Source organism: Carassius gibelio, chromosome B10 (genome assembly GCF_023724105.1).
Source record: "Carassius gibelio isolate Cgi1373 ecotype wild population from Czech Republic chromosome B10, carGib1.2-hapl.c, whole genome shotgun sequence".
NCBI lineage: Eukaryota > Metazoa > Chordata > Actinopteri > Cypriniformes > Cyprinidae > Carassius > Carassius gibelio.
Window position 1 is genome coordinate 9,344,696 of NC_068405.1, and position 25,622 is coordinate 9,370,317.

At 37.8% G+C, this 25,622-nt stretch overlaps 1 protein-coding gene across 1 annotated transcript; it reads left to right on the top strand.

Annotated features, from left to right (window-relative positions):
• Positions 1 to 511: 511 nt before the first annotated feature.
• On the top strand, positions 512 to 24,325 carry LOC127966282 (oxysterol-binding protein 2-like). Its single transcript, XM_052567175.1, has 14 exons — positions 512 to 1,122; positions 2,782 to 2,987; positions 14,105 to 14,355; positions 14,477 to 14,645; positions 15,672 to 15,795; positions 16,053 to 16,107; positions 16,223 to 16,351; positions 17,521 to 17,766; positions 17,865 to 17,985; positions 18,351 to 18,454; positions 20,023 to 20,118; positions 20,251 to 20,435; positions 21,649 to 21,869; positions 21,978 to 24,325. Exons 1-14 carry the CDS (start codon positions 965 to 967, stop codon positions 22,118 to 22,120), a joined length of 2,208 nt encoding a protein of 735 aa, XP_052423135.1. The 5' UTR covers positions 512 to 964; the 3' UTR covers positions 22,121 to 24,325.
• Positions 24,326 to 25,622: the final 1,297 nt, after the last annotated feature.

Below are 25,622 nucleotides of genomic sequence, written 5' to 3' on the forward strand. Positions count from 1 at the left end.
AAATCCTATTCTATTCTCTATTCTAACCATTCTTTCCATAAGTTTGCAAATATTGGATGTCTGAGATATTGGTCTATAACTGAACTAATACCGTAATGCTAGTGTTCCTCTGACTTCTCTTTTTAAAGGATTTCTACTTTTGACATCTCTAAAGGAAAGAAGGACAGCATTAGAACAACACCAGGGGGAGTTGGTGACTTAATTGCGAGCTTAGTAGAAAGCTAGATTCTTTTGAATAATAATTCAAAATAATAAACATCTGACAGATGTTAGTGATCTTTAACAGGATCTTTAACAGACATCTTGCAGACGTTGATGTATGAGCTACTTTTATGATATTTTTGTTCTGTTTTAGTTAAGAGCTGAGTGAAGAAGATACTTGAGAATGAACCTTTTCGTATTCCACAGAAATATCCGGTTTGTAACATAACCACGCGAGTGTGAGTAAATAATAAACACACTATACTATCTATCACTATTTACTGTGGCGCCATCTCGTGGCTAGCACAGCGAGCTGCGTTCAATACATCAGTTCAGTAATGCAATGTACATAATCCGGAGAGGAAAAACAGCGCGTGACTTTACAGCACCAAATGCCATAATGCAAGGATCAAGAATCTAATCGATATCAGATGCAGCCTTAGCTGTCGCATTCATGCAAAGCTTATCTCGGGATGCACATTCTTGAGCTTTTTAAAGCCTGTGCATCCGTTCTCCTCTCTAATGTCTTTGCGTCATATGGCAGATTCTGAGCAATCTGTGCGTCATCCGCCGTGTTTCCCCCGAGCAGCATCAGTTTCCCATCACATCTCTGGGAAGCGCCGCCTCTCCTCGCGGTGGCCGCAAATTTGACTCCTCGCTCGATCATGCCCTCTGTGCGTTGCATGCATGCGGCGGGACGCGCGCGGTGAGGCAGGTGTCTGGCGCGTGATCCGCAGCGTTGAGACAGACAGCAGCACTCAACATGACCGAGCTGGTGGCTCGGACCCTTCCGTCCCCTTCAGCTGCGCAGGGTCCCGGCCCGGACGCTTATAAAGGATGGCTTTTTAAATGGACCAACTACCTGAAGGGTTACCAGCGCCGGTGGTTCGTCCTGAGCAACGGCCTCCTGTCGTACTACAGGTAACGCTGCGCGCGCTTTGATGCGCTCGGGACTCGATCGCGGCGCGCGTGACTTTGCTGTCTCACCCTTTTACATTATTTGACCTTAGTTGGGATACGGGTTGCTCAGAAGTTCTAATTAAAAACGTGTTGGCTCCTGTGGGCACCTCTGACATATTTAAACACAAGTCTGAGCTGTCAGTGCTGCAACAATGCCTCTCCTGTCCTGTTTATAATTAGTAATGAGGACATCTGGAGCATCTAGATCAAGTTTCAATTCAAGGAAAGAGGGCCTTACTGAAAAACTCTATTTAACGTACAGTGTTTTAATACTATACTTTTATACTGTACATACAGTGAATGAAAAAATAAACATGAATTTCGTAGCCGCACGAATCCACAAGTTCGCGTGAAACTTAATTATCATGTTTTCCAGGATGCTTCGAGATACTGTGCTTCAGTGAAATCTGACGCTGTTAAGTAGTGAAATGCTCAGTCAGTGTCATAAACTTGGTTTAGTGTTCCTTTGGGACCCTCTGAAATAAAAATGATATTCTATTTTGAATATTATTTATTATTATTATTAATGTACTCTCACATGATGATTGCTTTTGTACCCTTCAGAGGCCTTGTCATCTTTGCAGCTGTACATATTAGCTTGCTATACTGCAGTTTCTGTGGATATGATATTAATGTTGCTCTGATTAAGCTATATGATCAAATGCAAATCAAATATATATTTTCCCCACACAATAACAATATATTCACTTAGAACAGTACAATTATGTAAAATTACCTTCTATAATTATTACAGAATAGTAAATGTAATCAAAATAATTAAATAATAAAAATAATAATTTATACCAATAATTTCTTAATATACTTAAGTCACACGTATTAAAAAAACAATACATTATTATTTTCTTAGTAATTATTCACAACAACAAATTCACTCATAATAATACAATAATAACAAGAAATTATTTTACCCAATAATTACAATTATGAAGCTTCACATAATAGAATAAAATATTTAACACAATAATTACTCATGAATAAATTCACTCATTATAATAAAATAAAAAAATATTATTTACAGCATCATTTATCACAAATAAAGGCCTACATCCAAAAGTAATTTCTATACCATAACACTCATAATAATAAAACAATTGGCAATAAATATTTACTCAATTACTCACAATAATAAATTCTCTCATAATGATGGTATAATAAAAGTAAATTATTTTTACAGCATAATTACTCACAATAATATATTCACATGTTATTTACAGCATGATTTATCACAATAAAATGACTAAATTCTAATAAAATAATAATAATAATAAACATTTTCTCAATTATATACAATATTTAAAAAAACAAATTCACAATTATTACTCACAATAATAAATTCATAATGATATGCAATAATTAACTCTCAATTTTGAAGTATTTGTTTAGAAACTGCATTATCTGTTGGCAAGGCTGCTGGTAGATTTTGGGCCTGACACAGTTATGTTGAGCATCTTTGAATGGCCAGTTAATCATTCAGGCTGATATATCAGTCTATCACTATTATAAGAGCGTGTTTGTGATTCTGTGGATCTGTGACTTTCAGCTGGCTCCCTCTTAAACTCACATCAATATGTGATTGTGTATATGTAAATCTGTCTTTAGGACTCAAGCAGAAATGGCACACACCTGCCGAGGCACGATTACCTTGGCAGCGTTGCATATAGAGGTGGGCGACACCTGTCACTTTGTGCTGACGAGTGGGGGGCGGAGCTACCACCTGAAGGCGTATTCAGAGGGCGAGTGTCAGCGCTGGGTTTCTGCTCTGCAGCAGGCCAAAGCAAACGCCACACAAATGATGCCCCATTCAGGTGAGTTATGGGTCGCACTCGCAGTGCCAATCAAAAGCATCCCAGAATGCACTTGGTGTGCAGGGCTGTAATCTGGGTATTTCCAATACTAGATATTTCCAATACTTTGCAGTTTTGGAAATTTTAGTATTATTTTCAAATGTGTAAAATGATCATAAACAATCAGAAATGATTTGTCGCAGATTTACCAACCAGTTTAATCTAAACTCACATTTAAAGTCTGAGAACATAATGAACAGTAAAATGATTTCCTACATAAAATGTCTTCCTATGTCTTGAATATCCCTTATTTAAAAATAATAACTTAGTGCGTTTTATTTAATGCCGCCTTTCAACTCAAGTCAAGTCACCTTTATTTATATAGCGCTTTAAACAAAATACATTGCGTCAAACAACTGAACAACATTCATTAAGAGAACAGTGCACTGTTAGAAATGTCTGTAAATTTAACAGTATTTAACTGTAAAATGAACTGTATTTTACTGTAGGACAGTTATACAGCATATTACTGTATTTTAAAGTTACATTTTGGGGAATACCCTCTTGGCGACACTAAATTACAGTATTTTTAATTTACTGTAAATCTAAATACAGTAAAGAAAAAATGAGCGCGAAACCTGACCAATCACAGATCAAGTTTTATTTCCCACTTGGAGAAAGAAGAAAACAAGACACACAGATGCGAAAAGAACCAGTCAGATGCAAAGGTGGGTACAAATATTACTTCTTTTACTTTAAATATATTATATCTTTGGTTTAACTAAAACAAAAATATAAATAAAAAAACGCTACCACTGAACGGCGCGCAGTCACCTCACATTTATGCTGTGAAGAGAGCTAGAGAGAGTTGTGGTGACACTGTGCAAACATTCATATTTCTTTCCTTTCTTTCCCTTTTCTGAACGTTTCACCGTCAAAATATGGACATTAACGGGTCTCTGTCTTGGGTTTGACCACTCCAGGAGCTGGTGAGTGTTCATGTGAACTGTTAGCCGAACAACAAAGCTTTCGTGGATTTAGCTTAAAGTCAGTCGGATTTTTTCCCGCTATTATCGCTTGCTGTTAACTGATTACCCCATATAAATGCACGTCATGCTTGTAGTGCTAGAGTAAAACCTGCAATGTTCGTGTCGTGTGCAAACACTGGCGTCTCTGTGGAGACATTATACACCTTTATTAATCATGCCAAAGGGCATAAAAACACGGCGAATTTAAGGTTTTCGTGTGCAGTTCCTGAATGCTCATACACTTTCCAAAGCCTCTCCGCCCCTCAGTCTCACATTTAACGTTACCGCAAACACATAAATCTAAAGTTAAGGAAACTAAACAACCAAGAGAAAAATATGTCTACTTCAAATGTAACATTTGTTCTGTACATCAGCATCGGGAGAATAACATAATCTCGTTCGCGAAAATGCGCCGCAAATGGCACAGAACATAATGGAAATGTTTTCAGGGGACCCCAGTAAGTGACGAACCCGACTGTGTACATCCAATGCGCGATCAACGGCTGTCCGAATTCACTCACTCGTTTTCATTTACAGCTTCAAGTGAACCGTATTAGTGGACTAATGTAGAAATGAGTGAATGAGTGTTAAGGGGGCGATTTCGGATTTATCCAACGTAATTTCCTCATTATTTTAACCTGGGATGTTCTTGTGACAAAGCAGCATGGTGTATATCAGCTTAATAGCTGTACTTAGGACATAAATGTCTTATTATTGCTGTTAACATAACTGTTGCAAATAAATACATTTTATACAAAAAAGTTTTCGTAATATGCTTTATTTATCTGTGTGTGTCTCAACTTTAAAATTAGCTGTTTCATCTTTGGACCCTACATTACCTTACATTTCTTACCTATGAAACTTATTTAAACATAACATTACAATTTTTTTTTACAATGTTACTAATGTATAGATTAATATCTCACCCTCATGTTCTTTTTACATTTTTTATATTGTATATAAAGTTGTATGTCATAAATATGTAATCTCTGTATTTTTTGCAAGAAAACAAAAGTAGACGTTGAGTACTAAACATGCTCCATCCGGGTTCGTCACATATTGGGTCCCCTGGAAATATTTCCGTTGTGTTCTGTGCCATTTGCAGTGCATCTCTGTATTTGGTTGTGTTGTGAGTATTTGGTTGTTTTGTTAGACATTTTTCACATCAAATGATCTAACTTTTTTTTCTGTTATGTAAAGGTTAAATGTTAACCCTGACAACAGCAAGTGCTCCTCAAAGTTCCACGTCATCAAAAGAAGTAGGAAGATGGTGCAAAGGAAGAACTCTGGTCTGAACCCTCATGTATCCTCCTTTATTAAAGGGATAGTTCACCAAAAAAATTAATTCACCCATTAATAACTCACCCTCATGTCGTTCCAAACCCGTGAGACCTCCATTTATGTCCTCTGTCCCTCCATTGAAGCTGTGTGTTCGGTCTGCTGTCCATGTCCAGAAAGGTAAGAAAAACATCATCAAAGTAGTCCATGTGACATCAGAGGGTCAGTTAGAATTTTTTGAAGCATCGAAAATACGTTTTGGTCCAAAAATAGCAAAGAATACAACTTTATTCAGCATTGTCTTCTCTTCCGTGTCTGTTGTGAGAGAGAGTTCAAATCAAAGCAGTTTGTGATATCCGGTTCATGAACGAATCACTCCATGTAGTTGGATCCTTTTGAGCCAGTTCACCAAATCGAACTGAATCATTTTAAACGGTTCGCATCTCCAATGCGCATTAATCCACAAATTACTTAAACTGTTAACTTTTTTTAATGTGGCTGACACTTCTGAGTTCAAACAAACCAATATCCCGGAGTAATTAATTTACTCAAACAGTACACTGACTGAACTGCTGTGAAGAGAGAACTGAAGATGAACACCGAGCTGAGCCAGATAATGAACAAAATACTGACTCGTTCTCGAGTCAGCCACATTAAAAAAGTTAACAGCTTAAGTAATTTGTGAATTAATGCGTATTGGAGACGCGAACAGTATAAAATGATTCAGTTTGATTTGGTGAACTGGTTCAAAAAGATCCGGTTACATCGAATGATTCATGAACTGGATATCACAAACTGCTTTGTTTTGAACTGTCTCACAACAAACCCGGAAGAGAAGACAATGCTGAATAAAGTCATAGTTTTTGCTATTTTTGGACCAAAATGTATTTTCGACGCTTCAAAAAATTCTAACCGACTCTGTGATGTCACATGGACTACCTTGATGATGTTTTTCTTACCTTTCTGGACATGGACAGTATACCACACACACAGCTTCAGTGGAGGGACTGAGAGCTCTCGGACTAAATCTAAAATATCTTAAACTGTGTTCTCAAGATAAACGGAAGACTCACGGGTTTGGAACGACATGAGGGTAAGTTATTAATGACCTAATTCTGATTTTTGGGTGAACTATCCCTTTAAGGAGTTTCTGGATTTCAGCTGGCAAAACTATTAAGCTACTAAGAGCAAATACATTCTACACAGGAGTTTTCTGAATTTGTAAATTTTTAAGATTGTTCTTATGACTGAATCTGTTCATGTCTGTTGTTTTAAAATGCTCTTAATATGAAACTTTTATGTATAAATGAAATGTATTCAAGTTTTTGGAAAACTGAAAGTACAATCTGCAAGAATATTAAAATGTTATTTCAAGTATTACAATTTAACTATTAAACCAATAAAAGAAGTTAAACAGTCTTTTGTTTCTTTTTATAGTTTTTACTACTGAGACATGAGACCTGTTGAAATACAATAATTTGTAAAGTTTTACAATACATAATAAAAGTGAACCAATTACAGTAAATTTCACAGTGTAAAGTAATATTTTATTGTATTAAAATATATAAAAGGAGAAAAAAACATAATTGTGTTTTACAGTAAAAAAATATATTACTGCAAATACATTTACAGCAAGTTAAATGGTACTGTAAATATGAATACAGTATTTTTACTGTAAGTTTAATTTACAGTAAGTTACTGGCAAACTGCTGCCAGTAAGTTACTGTAATTTCTACAGGAAATTTTTTACAGTGTGTGTCAATAATGCAAAATGATAGTTAAAGGCAGTTCATCATTGAATTCAGTGATGTCATCTCTGTTCAGTTTAAATAGTGTCTGTGCATTTATTTGCAATCAAGTCAATGATATCGCTGTAGATGAAGTGACCCCAACTAAGCAAGCCAGAGGCGACAGCGGCAAGGAACCGAAACTCCATCGGTGACAGAATGGAGAAAAAAACCTTGGGAGAAACCAGGCTCAGTTGGGGGGCCAGTTCTCCTATGACCAGACGAAACCAGCAGTTCAATTCCAGGCTCCAGCAAAGTCAGATTGTGCAAAAGAATCATCTGTTTCCTGTGGTCTTGTCCTGGTGCTCCTCTGAGACAAGGTCTTTACAGGGGATCTGTATCTGGGGCTCTAGTTGTCCTGGTCTCCGCTGTCTTTCAGGGCAGTAGAGGTCCTTTCTAGGTGCTGATCCACCATCTGGTCTGGATACGTACTGGATCCGGGTGACTGCAGTGACCCTCTGATCTGGATACAGACTGGATCTCGTGGCCACGGTGACCTCGGAACAAGAGAGAAACAGACAAATATTAGCGTAGATGCCATTCTTCTTATAATGTAGAAAGTACGGTGTTATGTGAAGTGTTTCCGGTTCCGGTTTAACTAATTAATGCAGCCTAAAAATCCTTTAACGGATTTGGATATTAAAAGCATATTAGTATGTTATGTCTAAGCCAGGTTAAAGAAATGGGTCTTTAATCTAGATTTAAATTGCAAGAGTGTGTCTGCCTCCCGAACAATGTTAGGTAGGTTATTCCAGAGTTTAGGCGCCAAATAGGAAAAGGATCTGCCGCCCACAGTTGATTTTGGTATTCTAGGTATTATTAAATTGCTTGAGTTTTGAGAACGTAGTGGATGTAGAGGATTATAATGTAAAAGGAGCTCATTCAAATACTGAGGTGATAAACCATTCAGGGCTTTATAAGTAATAAGCAATATTTTAAAATCTATACGATGTTTGATAGGGAGCCAGAGCAGTGTTGACAGGACCGGGCTAATATGGTCATACTTCCTGGTTCAAAACATCTCACAACCAAGCACAGATAAAAAATAAATAAAAAAATCACAAAAACGCACAACAAACACTCCGCATATACACATAAAGTGCAGTAAAGACTCAATAAAACATTATAAGAAAGCCTGTATAAAAATATATGTCTTAAGATGGGTTTTAAAAGTCAGCAGGCAATCACTGTTACGAATATCAGGAGGAAAGGAGTTCCATAGGCAGGGGGTAGCATAGCTAAAAGATCTGGCACCCATGGTGGTTAGTCAAATCCATGGTACCACAAGAGAAATTGAAGATGAGGATCTGAGAGCATGTGAAGGGGTGTAACCCTGAAGAAGTTGAGTGAGGTATTGGGGTGCAAGATTATGAAGTGGCAAGATCTTGAATTCAACGCGATACTTTACTGGAAGCCAGTGCAATTGCTGAAGAACTGGAGATATGTGCTCAGTATAGGGTGTTCTAGAAAGAACACGAGCTGCAGAATTCTGGAGCTTACGTAGCAATTTAGAGGTGAGAGGGCATTACAGTAGTCTATACCTGAAGTGACTAGTGCGTGAACAAGAACTGCTGTATTATTGTTTGAGAGAAAGCGACCGAGACGGTTAATATTACTCAAGTGGAAATAAGCAATCCGTGTGATATTATTCATTTGAGTTTCAAAAGACAGTGTGCTATCCATGATAACACCCAAACTTTTAACCTGAGAAGAAGGACAGATTGCATTATTGTCAATGTACAAGAAAAAATTATTAGATTAGACAAAACAGATGTAGTGCCAACAAGAAGGGTCTTAGTTTTGTTCCAATTAAACTGTAAACTGTAAGTTAGCTGAAACCCGGTATTTAATTTCAGCTAAACTGCTGGACAAAGATGGTGAAGGAAATTAACCAGTTGGTTTGGCAGACAGGTCAAGTTTGTTGTCATTCACATAACAATGAAAATGAATACCATGTTTTCTTAAAATATAGCCAAGAGGGAGTATATAAATAATGAAAAGAAGCGGGCCCAAAACAGAACCCTGGGGAACACCAGCGGTGACTGTAGATGTTCTTGATCTGAAATTTTTTAATTGAATACGCTGAGTGCGTCCAGAAAGAAAGGACCTAAACCAAGACAGAGGAGTGCCAGTAATCCCAATAGAAGCTAATGTCGTAACTTATGTGAGACAGGATCAAAGGCAGCGCTCAAATCAAGAAGGACAAGTATGGTTAAAAGCACAGAGTAATAATAGCAGATTTAAGAGATGGAGGCACAGAACCAGAAACAAGTGAAGCGTGAACAATTTTAGGAATCAGTGGCAACAGGGCTGGAAAACAAGCTTTCACTAAAGGAGTTGGTAGAGGGTCTAATAAACAAGTCGAAGATTTGGATTTATTTATCAGACCCACTATCTCTGAAGTAGTCGGTAGGGTAAAGGTAGAGAAAACAGAGTGAGGAGGTGTGTGAGAGATGACTGACTGGAGCCACGGTGGGAAGTACTATCAAGAAATAGCTGATGTACATTTTTAACCTAACTCAAAAAAAAAAAAAAAAAAAAAAAACCTTATAGTTTATATAAGCAATATATAGTAAACAACTGGAATTTGCCTCTTTATTGCTAAGGCAAAACATCTTTTTTTTTTGAGTATTTTCTATAATCATTAAAAAAATATTCAAAATAAATTTATTTTAGACAAATGCCACTGGGGGGTAGTATTATTCATGATTATTATGAAGATTGTTTATATATATATATATATATATATATATATATATATTTATAAATGCACAGTATTATGCAAAGTCAAAAAATATCATTTTTGTTTTATATTTTATAGACAGATTTCATTGTTTATCTATTGATATTTTTTAAGAAAACTTTTTATTTCAGTTCTGAGGATTTTTTTTCTTAACAAAACTTAGTGCTTGTATTTTGAGAGAACACTCAAATATATTTTAATTGTACAAATAATTGAACTGTGTCCGGCTTCTCCTACATGATTGCATTTACAAGAGCTGTTAAGCTCCGCCCACCGTGCAGCTTGGAGAATGTGAGGGGAGAGAGGGAGGGGGAGAAGGAAAACAGGAGCGAGAGGGATGGGAGGGAAGCTGGGAAGGTGACTGAGGAGACGCTACATTTTAACATCATCTTCACTAAATAAGCATTGCTTGCTTTGTATTTATCAGTGATTCAAGAGAAGGTAGGAAAAATTATAAATACTTATGTTTGATTGCCATTTATGCAAAGACATTTGCCTTTTGTCTCAGTGGACAATAAATTCAGAGTTCATCGATGCTTATAGCCTGTGTTTTAGTTTGTAAGTTTAATGGAATGTTACATACTACTTTAGCTTTAATTTCAGAGAACTGTATGCAGTGGCTTTATATGATCAGTTACAGGAATGAGTGTATTTTTATAGATTCTCTGAAGCACATTGTGGCTACTCTATCAGTCAATTCATATTTAATATAACATGTTAATGCTTGCATGTAGTCACTCTTTTATGGGCTAAAGACATTCAGTGCTTACAGCTTAGTCTAGGTTTGAATCAGAAACCTATGGAGCTAATGCCCGACTGCACAAAAGCACAATATGCTACATTTAGAACTACGTTTTAACATTTTCTGAAGTAATGTGAGAAGTGTTTGCCTGTGTTCAGTTGTCAGGGTGTTACTAGGTTGTTCCAAGCAAATCCTTGGTGTTAAACGAGTCCACGTTGAAGTTTCTTTGAGTGTGGTAAGTGTGAGGAACTTAGAACAGGACTCGGTGCAGAGCAGATTATCTGTGATACAGAGTAAGCAGGCTGATGGGACAAATTGGATTGTCAGACAGCCAGTGATCTTAACCGTCGCCTGTTTTCGAAGATCCTTCCAGTCTTTTACGCTGAATCTCGCCTGTTCTGCGATCTGCTGTTAGTTTAGGTGTGGTTATTCAGAGATGAGTCACTCATGTATCTCCAGCAGGTCAGAGGAAGGGGATCTTTAATTGATTTCCCTTTTCCTCTTACGTCTGCCCTGTTCTCTCTATTTTAATGCCAGCTTCAGGACTCCTTCTGCTGCAGATGTGGCTCTGTGATGTAAGACGAGGCAGTACGAGTCGAGCACCTTCGGCAGGAGACGCAGGCACACAATGTCTGTATGTGGGTCATCAGACTGGAGGAGTTCTCATTCTCTCCTCTTTGATTCAGCTCTCGAGAGATCCACACTAATCCACTTTCCCCTGATTGTTTTCTTGGCAAGCAGAAAATGGCAGTCTTTTGTTTGGATTGGGTTAAAGGCGCTTTGGCTTAGATACAGTTTGGGTAAAATGACTGAAGCTGGCATTCGAGTGATCATGTAATCTTTGCAGATGATGGGTTCAGTTGATCCCCACTGAAAAAAATAAAAATTGTACTTGCAAAAAGTTCTGCTAGCAAATGTAAAAATGTAGCTTGAACAACGTTTTTTTTTAAATAGTAGTTATTTTATATTTTTGTGTGAACTGAACAACAATACTCAAAAATACTCATTTAGTTTGTTCAAAATATCTATATAGTATGTTGCAAAGATATGCATTATTTTATTATAACGAATTAATTTGTTTTCCCTAACCAGCAAAAGTTTAACTAGGTATTGTTTTGCTTTTATGCTTATATTTCCCAATCAGCGATATACATATTTTATTTAAAATGATATAAATGCTAATGCTACATAATAAATAAATAATATTACAAGGAAAAACATAAGATAAATATGTTTGCATTAGTTATATTATTTACTTTTTCTGCTTTTCACCACAAAAAACAATAATAATTCAATGAAAAACATCTTATTATTATTATTATTATTATTATTATTATTAAAAGTTGTAAATGGTTGAATACAACTTTTGAGTTGTATTCAAAAGTTGTAAAATGTAAATGGTTGCAAATAGTTTAATGTCTTTGTCTTAACGTATATTATTATCTAACTTATATTATTATTAATGTATATTATTATTATTCATGTATTATCAATTATTTTGTATTATTAAATATGCAAACAATGCTTAAGTATTCTTAACAATTTCATATGTAGGCTTCATTTATTTGATCATAAATATAGTAAAAAGAGTAATATTGTGAAATATTATTTCAGTTTAAAATTATCTGAATTTTAAAAAAAGTCATTTATTTCTGTGATCAAAGCTGGATTTTCAGCATCATCACAGTCTTCAGCGTCACATGATCCTTCAGAAATCATTCAGATATGTTGCATGCCAGATATAACATATACAGGGTCAGCTGATGATCTGATCAGGGTGCAGCAGGTCATTTAAAGGTCACGCTTCTACCCTTTCAGCTCCAGTCTCTGACATACAGACTGAGTGAGTTTCAGTTAACAGTGTGCCAGCGTGTGCTCTGCTCTTCTCCTCAAGCAGACGCCCCAGGATCACACAAGCAAGTGCTATCAAAAATGTGTTTTGTCACACAAGATGCAATTCACAGCCTGTTCTCGTCTGTATTCCAGTCAGTGATGGCCATGTTGTGTAAGAGAGCAGGTAAAGCAAACGCATTAGCCGTTTTTTTTTTTTTTTTCATTTTCCTTATAGCTTCTAAAAATAGCTGTCCTCCCAGTTGCGTGTGACCTTGTTTCCATGGTAACCGTGTTCATTCACAGAAATCTGGTGTTTTGAATGGGTCGCTGGTTATTATGACGCCTCTCTTCACACTCTGTCAGCTACTTACTGCACACATTCAGCTGTGATGTCCTTCAGCTTACAGTGAAATCTAAATCTGGGTCTCTCCCTGTGATTGTCTGCTTTCTGTTTAAATGTGTTACCTCTCTCTCACACACACACTTTCTCCATCTCCTCCCATTATGACTTTCTTTCCATCTCTGTGGTCATTTTTCAGCATCCATTTAAGGTTTGGCTGGAAAATATGCTTGTAATTGAAAAGCCCTCCACAAAAGGAGGGTTTTAGTTCTCAGCTGTCACGTCAGAGCCCTCCAGCGCTGCGTCTGTGTGCGTTTGTGCTATTTATAAAGTTTGCAGCGCTGCAGTGACCATCTCTGTTGGCTGCAGAACATCATAACACACAATAACTTCCCTTAGTCAAACGAATACGCCATACTTTCTGTTCATCACTGGAATCATTCTGAATCATCCTTCAGTTTGCAAAGAAGAACAAACAAAAAGGGGGCACAGGATGACTTGTTACTATAATATTAAAGCTGCAGTAGGTAACTTTTGTAAAAATATATTTTTACATATTTGTTAAACCTGTCATTATGTCCTGACAGTAGAATATGTGACAGATAATCTGTGAAAAAAATCAAGCTCCTCTGGCTCCTCCCAGTGTCCTATTGCCATTTGCAGAAATTCATCCGCTCCCGAAAAGAAACAACCAATCAGATCTGCGGTCCGTAACTTTGTTTGTGTTCAAAATGTAGAAAAATGTATATAATAAGCAAGTACACCATGAATCCATTTTCCAAACCGTGTTTTTAGCTTGTCCTGAATCACTAGGGTGCACCTATAATAAGTGTTTATATTCGGACTATTTTAGATTGCTTCGGGGATACCGCGGCGGAGTAACCCAGTACCTTTGTGATTCTTCATAGACATAAACAGAGAGAAGTAGCTCCGGCTACGATGTTCTTCCGCAAGACGCAAGCAGTTCTGTTTATTAACCGCTAGAGCGTCAAAAGTTCCCTACCGCAGCTTTAATATTTTATAAGATGACCTGAATTTGTCCTATTTCTTTTCCCACTTCAATAACTATTGAATCACAAAATGAATTGGGGTTCATTTAAGTCTCTATAAAGACCACGTTCTGTTAATAATCATTTATAGTTAATGTATATCATAGTTATATTTGTGTTTACATTATTTAGAGGGCCTTTGAATATTAAACATAAGATAATCACTTTCCTAAAATAGTGTAGCCTATATAAAAATAAAAAAGTAATACATTTCCCTGTGGATGTCCAGACCAATGAACTGTCACTTCCACATATACCAGCGGTTAATGATCTGTCAGAGTAAAAACAGAGCTGTGCTTGACTTACATCATCTATCTCTGCGTGTAACTGTTGTGCAGATGACTCTGGAGACGAGGGTCCACTAGCCCAGCCGGATCGAGCTCTGATCCAGGGGTCGCTCAAGTCTCTGGCCAGCAAGATTGAAGACCTCAGCACCTGCAACGAGCTGATCGGGAAGCACGGCGCGGCCCTCCAGCGCTCCCTCAGTGAACTGGAGGACCTGCGGGCCGCCAGCGACGGCGTCGATAAACTGAAGACCGTCAACGAGCGAGCCACTCTCTTCCGCATCACTTCCAATGCTATGATCAATGTGAGGCTCAGTGGCTTACTTGTAGTTGACTCTGCATATTAAACCTGCCGCTTTAGCATAAACATACACATTTTATCTTTACAAATGGCTGGATTTGTGATGAATCTGGTTTTTGGATCAGGCCTGCCAGGACTTTGTGGATCTAGCGGAGGCACACAGCCGGCGGTGGCAGCGCGCGCTGCAGTATGAGCGGGAACAGCGCCACCACCTGGAGGAGACTATCGAGCAGCTAGCCAAGCAACACAACAGTCTGGAGAGAGCCTGGAGAGAATCGCCCAGCACACACAATAGTGAGGCTTTTCAGCTGGTATTTTTATTACCTGTAGAGCACAATAAGCGATGTTTTGCAGATTGTCCAAGCTGCTGTTTTCTCTACACTGAGTGTTAAGAACAAACAGCCTTAAAAAGGTATATTAGTTGTTTTGACTCTGATTCTGAAGTTATATTTTATAGTTTTAATGCACACCACCATTTAACAGTTTCGTATCTTCAGTATCCTGAAAAAAAGCTATCACCGTTTCCACAAAAGTATAAGCAGCACAACTGTTTTTAACATTGATAATGATAATAAATGTTTCTTGAGCAGCAAATCAGCATATCAGAACGATTTCTGAAGATCATGAGACACTGAAGAAGACTGGAGTTATGATGCCGATATTCTTAGGTTTTATAAATTACATTTTAAAATATATTCAATAAGAAAACAGCTATTTCATATTGCAATAATATTCCATAATATTAATGTTTTCAATGTGTTTTGATCAAATAAGTAAAGCCTTGATGAGCATAAAGGAATTCTTAAATAAACATAAAAAAAAAATGATGTCCCTCCATTACTAAAATGTACTAATAATCAGTAAGTAAATATTATGGTAACACTTTAGTATAGGGTCCAATTCACACTAATAACTAGTTGCTTATTAGCATGTCTATTATTAACATATTGGCTGTTTATTAGTGCTTATAAAGTACATATAATGCATGACATCCATAACTCTACCCAATACCCTAAACTTAACAACTACCTTATAAACGATTAATAAGCAGCAAATAAGGATTTAATTGAGGCAAAAGTCATAGTTAATGGTTAGTTAATAGTGAGAACTGGACCCTAAAATAAAGTGTGACCAATATTTTAATATCACAATATTAGTAAGTTAAAAAAATGTTATTTACACTAATAAATATGATGCTAAATGCATGTTATTATGCCAGGCTTAAAATGCAACACTCAGTTTTATGCGAATGTTGTACAAATGTCATATTATAATATTGACCCTGTCAATAAATGAGATTGTCCATGTGTTGCTCTTCAGAAGGGGCGGAGGGGACACCGGAGGGAGAATCCAGTGAAGAGAATGAAGATATAGAGTTCTTTGATGCCATGGAAGACTCTCCCGCCTTCATCACAGTGCCTGCAGACGATCACTCACAACACAGGTCCATATATACAGATCACACCACGAGAGATCGTATGATAGCGGATGCTAAGTGGAATAATGTTATAGTGGGGAATATTGCACACAGCAAATAGTTTTTCAGCATCTGTACATTGTTTATCTACTCTGTGCTTGAATAATGAATGATCTTCCCCTAGTGTGGCTTGTGAGTACAACACATATTTACAGTAAGAAGCTATTTGATATATCCGCTCTCACTTGTGTTTCTGTGTGTGTATGTCTTAAACACTTGAGCAGTAATCAGACCGTGACCAGTGGAAGTTTATCCAGTAATTGGAGCCAGGAGGACAATGTGAGTTTAAGCTTCTGTTTAAACATAACATATCCAAGGAGAACCACACATGCCAAATAGCATTCATCTTAAATAGATGTTTGTTCACTATAGGGTTTTCTCTCTGTGTACACAGGACAGGTCTGGTAGCTACCTGCGCAGGGGTAGACGCTGTCGTATCCCAGATAAGCCCAACTACTCCCTGAACCTGTGGAGCATCATGAAGAATTGCATTGGAAAGGAGCTCTCTAAGATCCCCATGCCTGTAAGAGGAGCCTATATACAACAGAGTTATGAGCTATGGGAGATAATCCCAGATTGTTATAAATAAAGTAATGTTTCAACCAAAAAAGGAAGATTTGCTGAAAATGTTCCCATCCAAGATGTAGGCGAGTTTGTTTCTTCATGGGAATGGATTTGGTTCTTCTGCACAAACAGGAGTCCAAACAGGAGGAATAATACATCACAGTAATCCACAATACTCCAGTCAAAGCTGCATGTGTGTGATGAACAAATCCATCAGGAGATGTTTCACTTCAGACTGTTGCTTCTGGTTAAAGTCCTCTGTTCATAACACTGTTTCTCTCATCTGAATCAGGTGAGAAATATGCATGTATTCACAAGTAGAAACAGTCCAAAACAGTTGTAATATGTGGGTGGATTTGACTGTTAGAGAACAACAGCGCATGGACTTTTTCACTGGAGGAAGCGTTATTATGGATTATGGACTTGTATTTAGGCCAGAATTTACAGTTTTTATGCTGAAAGGGCTTATTGATTGATTCATTTATTCAAAACACAGAACTTTCTGCTTTACAAGACATAAACTGATGAACTGGAGTGGTGTGGATTACTGTGAAGTTTTTATCAGCTGTGTTTGGACTCTCATTCTGACGGCACCCATTCACTCCAGAGCATCCATTAGTGAGCAAGTGATATGTGACCCTGGACGACAAAACCAGTCTCCAGAGTATATTTGTAGCAATAGCCCTAAAAATGTTGTATGGGTCAAAATTTTCGATTTATTTCTTACGCCAAAAATCAGTAGGACTTTTTATTTATTAGTAATATGCATTGCTAAGAATTTAAAGGTGATTTTCTCATTTCGATTTTTTTGCACCCTCAGATTCCAGATTTTCAAATAATTGTGTCTCGGCTAAATATTGTCCAATCCTAATAAATCATACATCCACAGAAAACGTATTTATTTAGCTTTCAGAAGATGTATAACTCTCAGTTTCGAAAAATTTACACTTAAGACCAAATCTCCAAATCTGTTCACATGAAGACACAGATTCACCTACATCTTGGCTTGCCCGGAGGGTGAGTAAATATTCAGAACATTTTCAGTTTGGGGTGAACCTTCAAATTCTCAAAATCTTTATGATCAGCATCTTGACATGGATCGGTGTGTGTCTGAATCCTCACTTCCAGGTGAACTTCAACGAGCCGTTATCGATGCTGCAGCGCTTGACAGAGGATCTTGAATACAGCGAGCTCCTGGACCGGGCGGCACGCTGTGACTCCTCTCTGGAGCAGATGTGTCTGGTGGCCGCCTTCTCCGTTTCGTCTTATTCAACTACCGTCCACCGCACGGGGAAGCCCTTCAACCCCCTGCTGGGAGAGACCTATGAGCTGGACCGCGTGGAGGAGTACGGATACCGCTCCATCTGTGAACAGGTGAACATATTTAATTACCTAATAATATTTAATACATTAAATGTTGTCAGTGATTGTGTGACACTCTGATCAGCTCTTTCTCACGCTCTCTCTCTTAGATAAGTCATCACCCTCCGGCGGCTGCCCACCATGTGATATCACAGCGAGGCTGGACCCTGTGGCAGGAGATCACCATCGACAGCAAATTTCGTGGCAAATACATCTCTATCATGCCGCTAGGTGATCCATCATGAGCTATGAGTCACCTTTAGAGCACATCAGATCATTACACACAGACACAGATACAAAATCCATCAGTCATGGCTCCTTTTAGACTAATAACCAGTTTCTAGTGATACACTGAGTATACAATCCAGAGTTACCCTAAAACATTGATTGACAGAACAAATGTTATAATATAAAAAAATTCATTTGAGAAATGGTTTTTATTTTTATAGAGCCTTATATACTGAAGGTTATTGCATTTCTCCCTGCAGCTTCAGTATATTTTTAAGAGTGAATCAAACTTGTTTGCGTTTATTTCCATGTACATGTCCCTCTTTCTCCTGCTGTTTGCTCACAGTGCCTCTCTTTGCTCTCTGCAGGCAACATTCACCTGAGGTTCCACTCCAGTGGGAATCATTATGTGTGGAGTAAGGTGACCTCCACTGTGCACAATATAATTGTGGGCAAACTGTGGATAGATCAAGTATGTGTACGGTTTCATACTCTTTTCTTTTTCTTTTTTTTCTTGTTTTTCTTTATTTGTTATGTGTTCGTGTTACACATAACATTCCATATTACACGTCTTTCTAGGTGTATGACAGTAGTTGAATCTTTAAAGAATATCCTCTTTTTTCTATTTAATGAAAGAGAATAGGGACGGGTGCTGACAAACCCCAAAATGATTTAAATAAAAAAATGGCTCATGCACGAGTTATTTTATATTAATTAATATTTTGAATTAGTTTTTATTTTAACTTTTTCATTTTAATTTCAAGTTTCAGTCATTTTATTATTATATTGTCTTTATTAATATTTCTATTTAGCTTTTCTATTTTTTCTATATCCATTTTAATTTTAGTAGTTGCCACACTGCTGCTAGGAGAATGCATGAAGAAGCTAAACGAAGAGGAAGATCATCTAAATAGTAAACCTAAAGGATGCTAAATCCACATGAAGAACAATCGCACACAGGGTAAAACTAAGACAATAACTGACAACTCAAAGAACTGAGGAGAGAGCTTAAATGAAAAAATAATGAGGGACTGACAGGTGCTGAGTATTAACCAATGATGAAGTAATAAGATCAGGAACAAACCCATATAAGGGCAAACAGGAACTGGGAGGGACCAAAAGAAAATAACCAGATGTAATCCATCACGTGACAGTAGTTTTAGTACTTCAACTTAAAATTGTATTATTTCAGTTAGTCGCCAGGGCAATATTTCTATTTTATATTTAAGTTTTTATTTATTTCAGTTAATGAAAGCAAAAAAAAAGTAATTGTTTAGTTTTAGTGCTATATTCCAACCCATGGGTTTCACAGACAAAGCTTAAGCCTAGTCCCCAGACTAAAATGTAAGTCTGAGCTGTTTCAACTGAAAGAAACGTGTACTGATTGATCCTGAAATATGTCAGTGGCCTCGTTTTGTCTTAAGATGCATACCAGGAATGTTTTTTCTAATGGATGTTAATAAAAATGAATGATTGAAACATAGCGTAGTGCTGGCTTAAGCTAAGCCCTGTCTGTGAAACCAGGCCCAAGTCTTTTCAAGCTGTATGATAAGTTGAAATCGAAATCCTTTCTTTCTAAATCTTTATTATGGTGCTCAAATAAAACCATTTGATGTGTTAAGTCAGATTTTACTTTTTTGGGGGGGTTGCAGCAACATGAGGGTGATAAAATGATGACAGGATTTTCATTTTTGAGTAAACTGTATGGTTCGAGAGTTCCCACATGGTGAGGCATTACTCATCTTCAGCTCTCCATCTGGTAGAGAAAAGTCACCATTGACACTGCTCTTCTCCATCTGTCTTCCGCTCCTGTCTTTCCTACTGCAGAGGAAACGGGAAACAATTATTACAGCTCTGGATTGAGTCAGTGGGAAATGCAGTTAAAATTAATTGACCATCAAGGCATGAAATTGAAATAAATCGTATTAACCTCCTTAATAAATGTTCAGTTCATGTCACTTAACTCTAATCCAAACACCTGCTCTTCATCACTGCAGCTCAGTCATTGTTATTAACGTATAACTCTCTGTCCTGATGCAGGCTGGGGACATTATAATCATGAACCACAGGAACAAGGACAAATGTCACCTCAAATTCTCCCCATACAGCTATTTCTCCAGGGATGTTCCCCGCAAGGTCGGTCGGTGTATCAATCACCTTCATTCAGTCAGATGGTTTTCTAGCATGTGAAATGTGAGGCTGTGTGCTGCTGCCCTCTGCTGGGCATTGAGTGTAACCGCAGGAGTATGTTTGTGTGCATGTACACAGGTAACAGGCGTTGTGATGGACAGCGAAGGTTGTGCCCAATACATTCTCTCTGGAACGTGGGATGACAAAATGGAAAGCGCAAAGATCATAGAGAGCAGCCACGGCTCTGGAGGATCTGAGGGCAAACAGAAAACTGTCTATCAGACTCTACCACCAAAACTACTGTGGAAGAAATACCCTCTGCCGTAAGTCTATCTATCTGTCTGTCTATTTATCTGTCTGTCTGTGTGTCTGTCTGTCTGTCTCTGTGTGTGTGTCTGTCTGTCTCTGTGTGTGTGTCTGTCTGTCTGTCTGTCTCTGTGTGTGTGTGTCTGTCTGTCTGTCTGTCTGTCTGTCTCTGTGTGTCTGTCTGTCTGTCTCTGTGTGTGTGTGTCTGTCTGTCTGTCTCTGTGTGTGTGTGTCTGTCTGTCTGTCTGTCTCTGTGTGTCTGTCTGTCTGTCTCTGTGTGTGTGTGTCTGTCTGTCTGTCTCTGTGTGTGTGTGTCTGTCTGTCTGTCTGTCTCTGTGTGTGTGTGTGTCTGTCTGTTTGTCTGTCTCTGTGTCTGTCTGTCTCTGTGTGTGTGTGTCTGTCTGTCTGTCTCTGTGTGTCTGTCTGTCTGTCTGTCTCTGTGTGTGTGTGTGTGTGTGTGTGTGTGTCTGTCTGTCTGTCTCTGTGTGTGTGTGTGTCTGTCTGTCTGTCTGTGTGTGTGTGTGTGTGTGTGTGTCTGTCTGTCTGTCTGTCTGTCTCTGTGTGTCTGTCTGTCTCTGTGTGTCTGTCTGTCTCTGTGTGTCTGTCTGTCTGTCTGTCTCTGAGTGTGTGTCTGTCTGTCTGTCTCTGTCTGTCTGTCTATCTATCTATCTATCTATCTGTCTCTGTGTGTGTGTCTGTCTGTCTGTCTATCTATCTATCTATTTGTCTGTCTGTCTCTGTGTGTGTGTCTGTCTATCTATCTATCTATCTATCTATCTATCTATCTATCTATCTATCTATCTATCTATCTATCTATCTATCTGTCTGTCTGTCTGTCTGTCTGTCTGTCTGTCTGTCTGTCTGTCTGTCTGTCTGTCTGTCTGTCTGTCTGTCTGTCTTATCTATCTGTCTGGCTGTCTATCTGTCTATCTATCTATCTGTTCATCGTCTATCCGTCTATCTATCTGCTCCAACTGTTCTGCATTAAACATTTCAGCAAAGTTGTTTCAACGTTGAAAAAAGAACTGACCTTAATTCAACCATATTTCAATGTTGAAGGTCGGTTATGTGTCGGCTGGGATATTTTTTGATTGTGCTCCTAACTTTCTGAAGATGAGAGCACCAGTGCTAACAAGTAAATAATGTAATTTTGTGTCTTGATCTATTTATCTTTTAAAAATTTTTTTTTTGTAAATTTCTGCTCTCTCTCTGTTTCCTCTGTAATTCCAGTGAGAATGCAGAGAACATGCATTACTTCTCTTCTTTGGCTTTGACTCTGAATGAGCCGGAGGATGGCGTTGCCCCTACTGACAGCCGCCTACGTCCTGACCAACGGCTGATGGAGGCAGGCTTGTGGGATGAAGCGAACGCTGAGAAACAGTGTCTGGAGGAGCGTCAGAGACTGGAGAGGAGGAAGAGAGAGGCGCAGGCCAACCTCGCACTAGAAGAGGGTAAGACAGAGCCTCACCCACTCATTGTTTCATATACCTAGTAGGCAGTATACATTACAAACATTAGGAAAGTATCTCACTGCAGATGTTTTGTCCTGGATTTGACAGGTAAGGAGGCCGAGAGCTACCAGCCCTTGTGGTTTGATAAAAGGACTGATACAGAGACGGGTGAGAGCAGCTACATGTATAAAGGAGGCTACTGGGAAGCCAAAGACAGACAGGACTGGAGTCAGTGCCCTGCCATCTTTTGAAGCCTCTCTTCCATACCAGGACCAGCTTGCCATTCCAAGTCATCCTGTATTAGGAAAGCTACCTATCCATGTGTCCCAGATGTGGAATATGCAGATTCCAAGGCACCCATATGCGTGTGTGTGTGTATATGTATGTATGTATATATCTTAATTTGATGTGAATTCATGGGGGCACTGAGACTCCTGTATTGTAGCAGGGAAAATTCACATTGCATGGAAAACCGTTCTAAGCACAATAGATGGAGGCACTTTATAAATGTGACAGTGACAGACAATGATCTGGGGAATGTAACACTTCACCAGGAAAAAGATTCTTCCTCAAAGCTGATTTAAACCCTGGTTTTTAACTGTTTCAGGTCGACTGTATGATATCCATGAATTATCCATTGTGTGAATCAGAGCACATGCTACTTTTGAAGTATGAAGACCGAATCCCCAAAAGACTGTGTTCCTGCATTGAGCTGCAGTGTAGATGAGGTGTTGTGTAATTTCAATAGTGCAAACATGCTCCATAAACAACCTAGATAGAGTCCAGATCAGTGAATTGATGTTGCTTCTACAAAATAAAAATGAACAAGGCTTAGATATTTAATGCGAGAATTCGTTTTAGCTGCCCGTTTAGTTATTTTAGCACAAGTGTAATGTGAATGTCAATGTGTAGGTGATGAATTACAGCTTAATGGAAATTCTCCATATAGAGTCCTGGCTAAATGTTTGCAAACATGCTAAAAAAAAATCAAGCTATCACGCATTTATTTATTTAAATAGATGAATAAATAATACTTGCACATTGTTCCATTATATGACATATTTGCATGCAGTGCAGTTTTTTTTTCCAATAATTATGCAAATTAAGCATGCACTTTAACAGATATGCTCATATATTTGTTTAGCACTCACAGGAAGGTACAGTAAAAGTTCACATTTTAGGGTGTTTTGCAAACCTTTGGCCTTGACTATTGTCAAAAATTAGCATTTTGTGGTGTCAATAATTTCTAGTTTCCAGTATTAGCTGCTAAAGCATATTTACATAACATACTTCATTAATGCTGTAAGGAACAGTGGTCTGGAATACTGACCGTAAACTGTAACCATAATGAGGATGAAGGCAAACTCATATTTGGGCATTAAAACATTCAGAATATTAGCAAACCACTGTTATGAGAGTATGTCAGAACTAAATACATTGTGGACAGTGAAGAGGACTGACTGATATTTACCATCATTGTTTGAGTTGTTTTCAGAGATCTTGAGATCAGAGCCACAAAAATGACACTTTCCAATGTACACAGTGTTAACCAGACATATTGATAGCCTTAAAAAGTTGATTATTATAACTAGGTAAACTGTTTAATTATGATGCCGGTGTTCTGTCGATTTGTCCTACGCTGTCAGATTTTCCTACCTCCCACTAAAACAGTGGGTAGTACAATTCCACAACGAAAAATTCTACTGTAAAGTTATGGTTTATTAACGTCTACACCTACCACAACCCTAATCATACCTTTACAGTACTGCAAATACAGTAATTATGTGTTATATTCGCGGTTGTAGCTAGAAGGGATACAGCTACAGGAAACCAACAATAAATATTATTTTCTACCAATTAGATTGCGTTTTTATTAAAGTCTAAATAAAATGTCAGGACACCGGTATGGCAACACTGAAATCTTCTCTCTACATTTTTCACAAGATAATGATGTGAATTTGTAATCTTTGTGGTTAAAATAATCTGAATGTATCATATTTACAAAAGAAGGACGTTAACAATAATTATATGTGCAATATTTAAAGGGTTATTAATGATTAGTTGGGGTCTGTTGGTTTGTTTTATAGCGTTTCAGTTCTTATCATGGCCAGACGTTGGCACCAATGTACTTGTCTTGGAATAACATGATCATATTTTCTCACTTAAGCAACTCTATGCAGTTTCTTTTTGTGATTTTGAATTTTGAAAATTGTGTGAAAATTTGGCAAAAACCTTAACAGTTTTATGTCGATCTGTCAGATTTTGTTACCTTCCATTAAAGCAGTGGGTAGTACAATTTGACAACGAATAATGCTACCTGTATAGTTATGGTTTATTAACATCTACACCTACCACAACCCTAAACCTACCCTTACAGTAATGCAGATACAGTAATTATGTGTTATATTCGCAGTGATACAGCAACTGGAAACAAACAATAAATATTTTTTCTATTAGATTGTGTTTTATTAAAGTCTACACCTACCTCAACACTAAACCTCTACAGTAATGCAGATAGGCTACATTAATTATTGTTGTTCAGCATGAGAAAAATGACGCAGTATTTATGTGCGCATGCGCAGTAAACCCTGGTAGGAACATCTGATGGATAGGACCTAAAAATAACAAAATGGGAAATACTGCGGAAACAAAGAAAACTACATCTTGGATGTCCTTGAGGTAAGCTAAAACATACCAAAATTTAATTTGAAAGTGAATTATCCCTTTAAGATATGACAGTGGACAGCAGACCAGAAGGGAAGTATGAAAGGGAGGGGGCAGGGTCGAGATAGGTCCTCAAGCCAGGAATCAAAGTCGGGACGCTCGTAACACAACAGCGTTATATGTCGGTGCACTTGCCCACTAGACTATCATCACCAACAAATACACAAAACTGCATAGAGTTGCTCTGAGCTACAGTACAGACCAAAAGTTTGGACACACCTTCTCATTCAAAGAGTTTTCTTTATTTTCATGACTATGAAAATTGTAGAGTCACACTGAAGGCATCAAGGGCTATTTGACCAAGAAGGAGAGTGATGGGGTGCTACGCCAGATGACCTGGCCTCCACAGTCACCGGACCTGAACCCAATCCAGATGGTTTAGGGGTGAGCTGGACCGCACACAGAAGGCAAAAGGGCCAACAAGTGCTAAGCATCTCTCGGGGAACTCCTTCAAGACTGTTGGAAGACCATTTCAGGTGACTACCTCTTGAAGCTCATCAAGAGAATGCCAAGAGTGTGCAAAGCAGTAATCAAAGCAAAAGGTGGCTACTTTGAAGAACCTAGAATATGACATATTTTCAGTTGTTTCACACTTTTTTGTCATCTATATAATTCCATATATAATTCCACATGTGTTAATTTATAGTTTTGATGCCTTCAGTGTGAATCTACAATTTTCATAGTCATGAAAATAAAGAAAACTCTGAATGAGAAGGTGTGTCCAAACTTTTGGTCTGTACTGTACATGGTAAAATACAACACAGTATTGTTTTAGGAGCAATGTAGTCTCCTGGCAACAAACATATGCTGAAATCTACAGGGTGAATATGAAAGTGAATTATTTATTCATTTATTTTTTTATGTTTTGCACTTGTATTTTGAACCAGACACTTTTAAGCTGTAGTTGCTCTCAAATATTTTTTCATTTAATATTGATAAAATGTCTCGATGTTTTGTTCCACATCAATACTATAAAATAAATGTGAGGATATTCTCAGTTAATCCTCTTTATAGTCACAGTACTGTTGC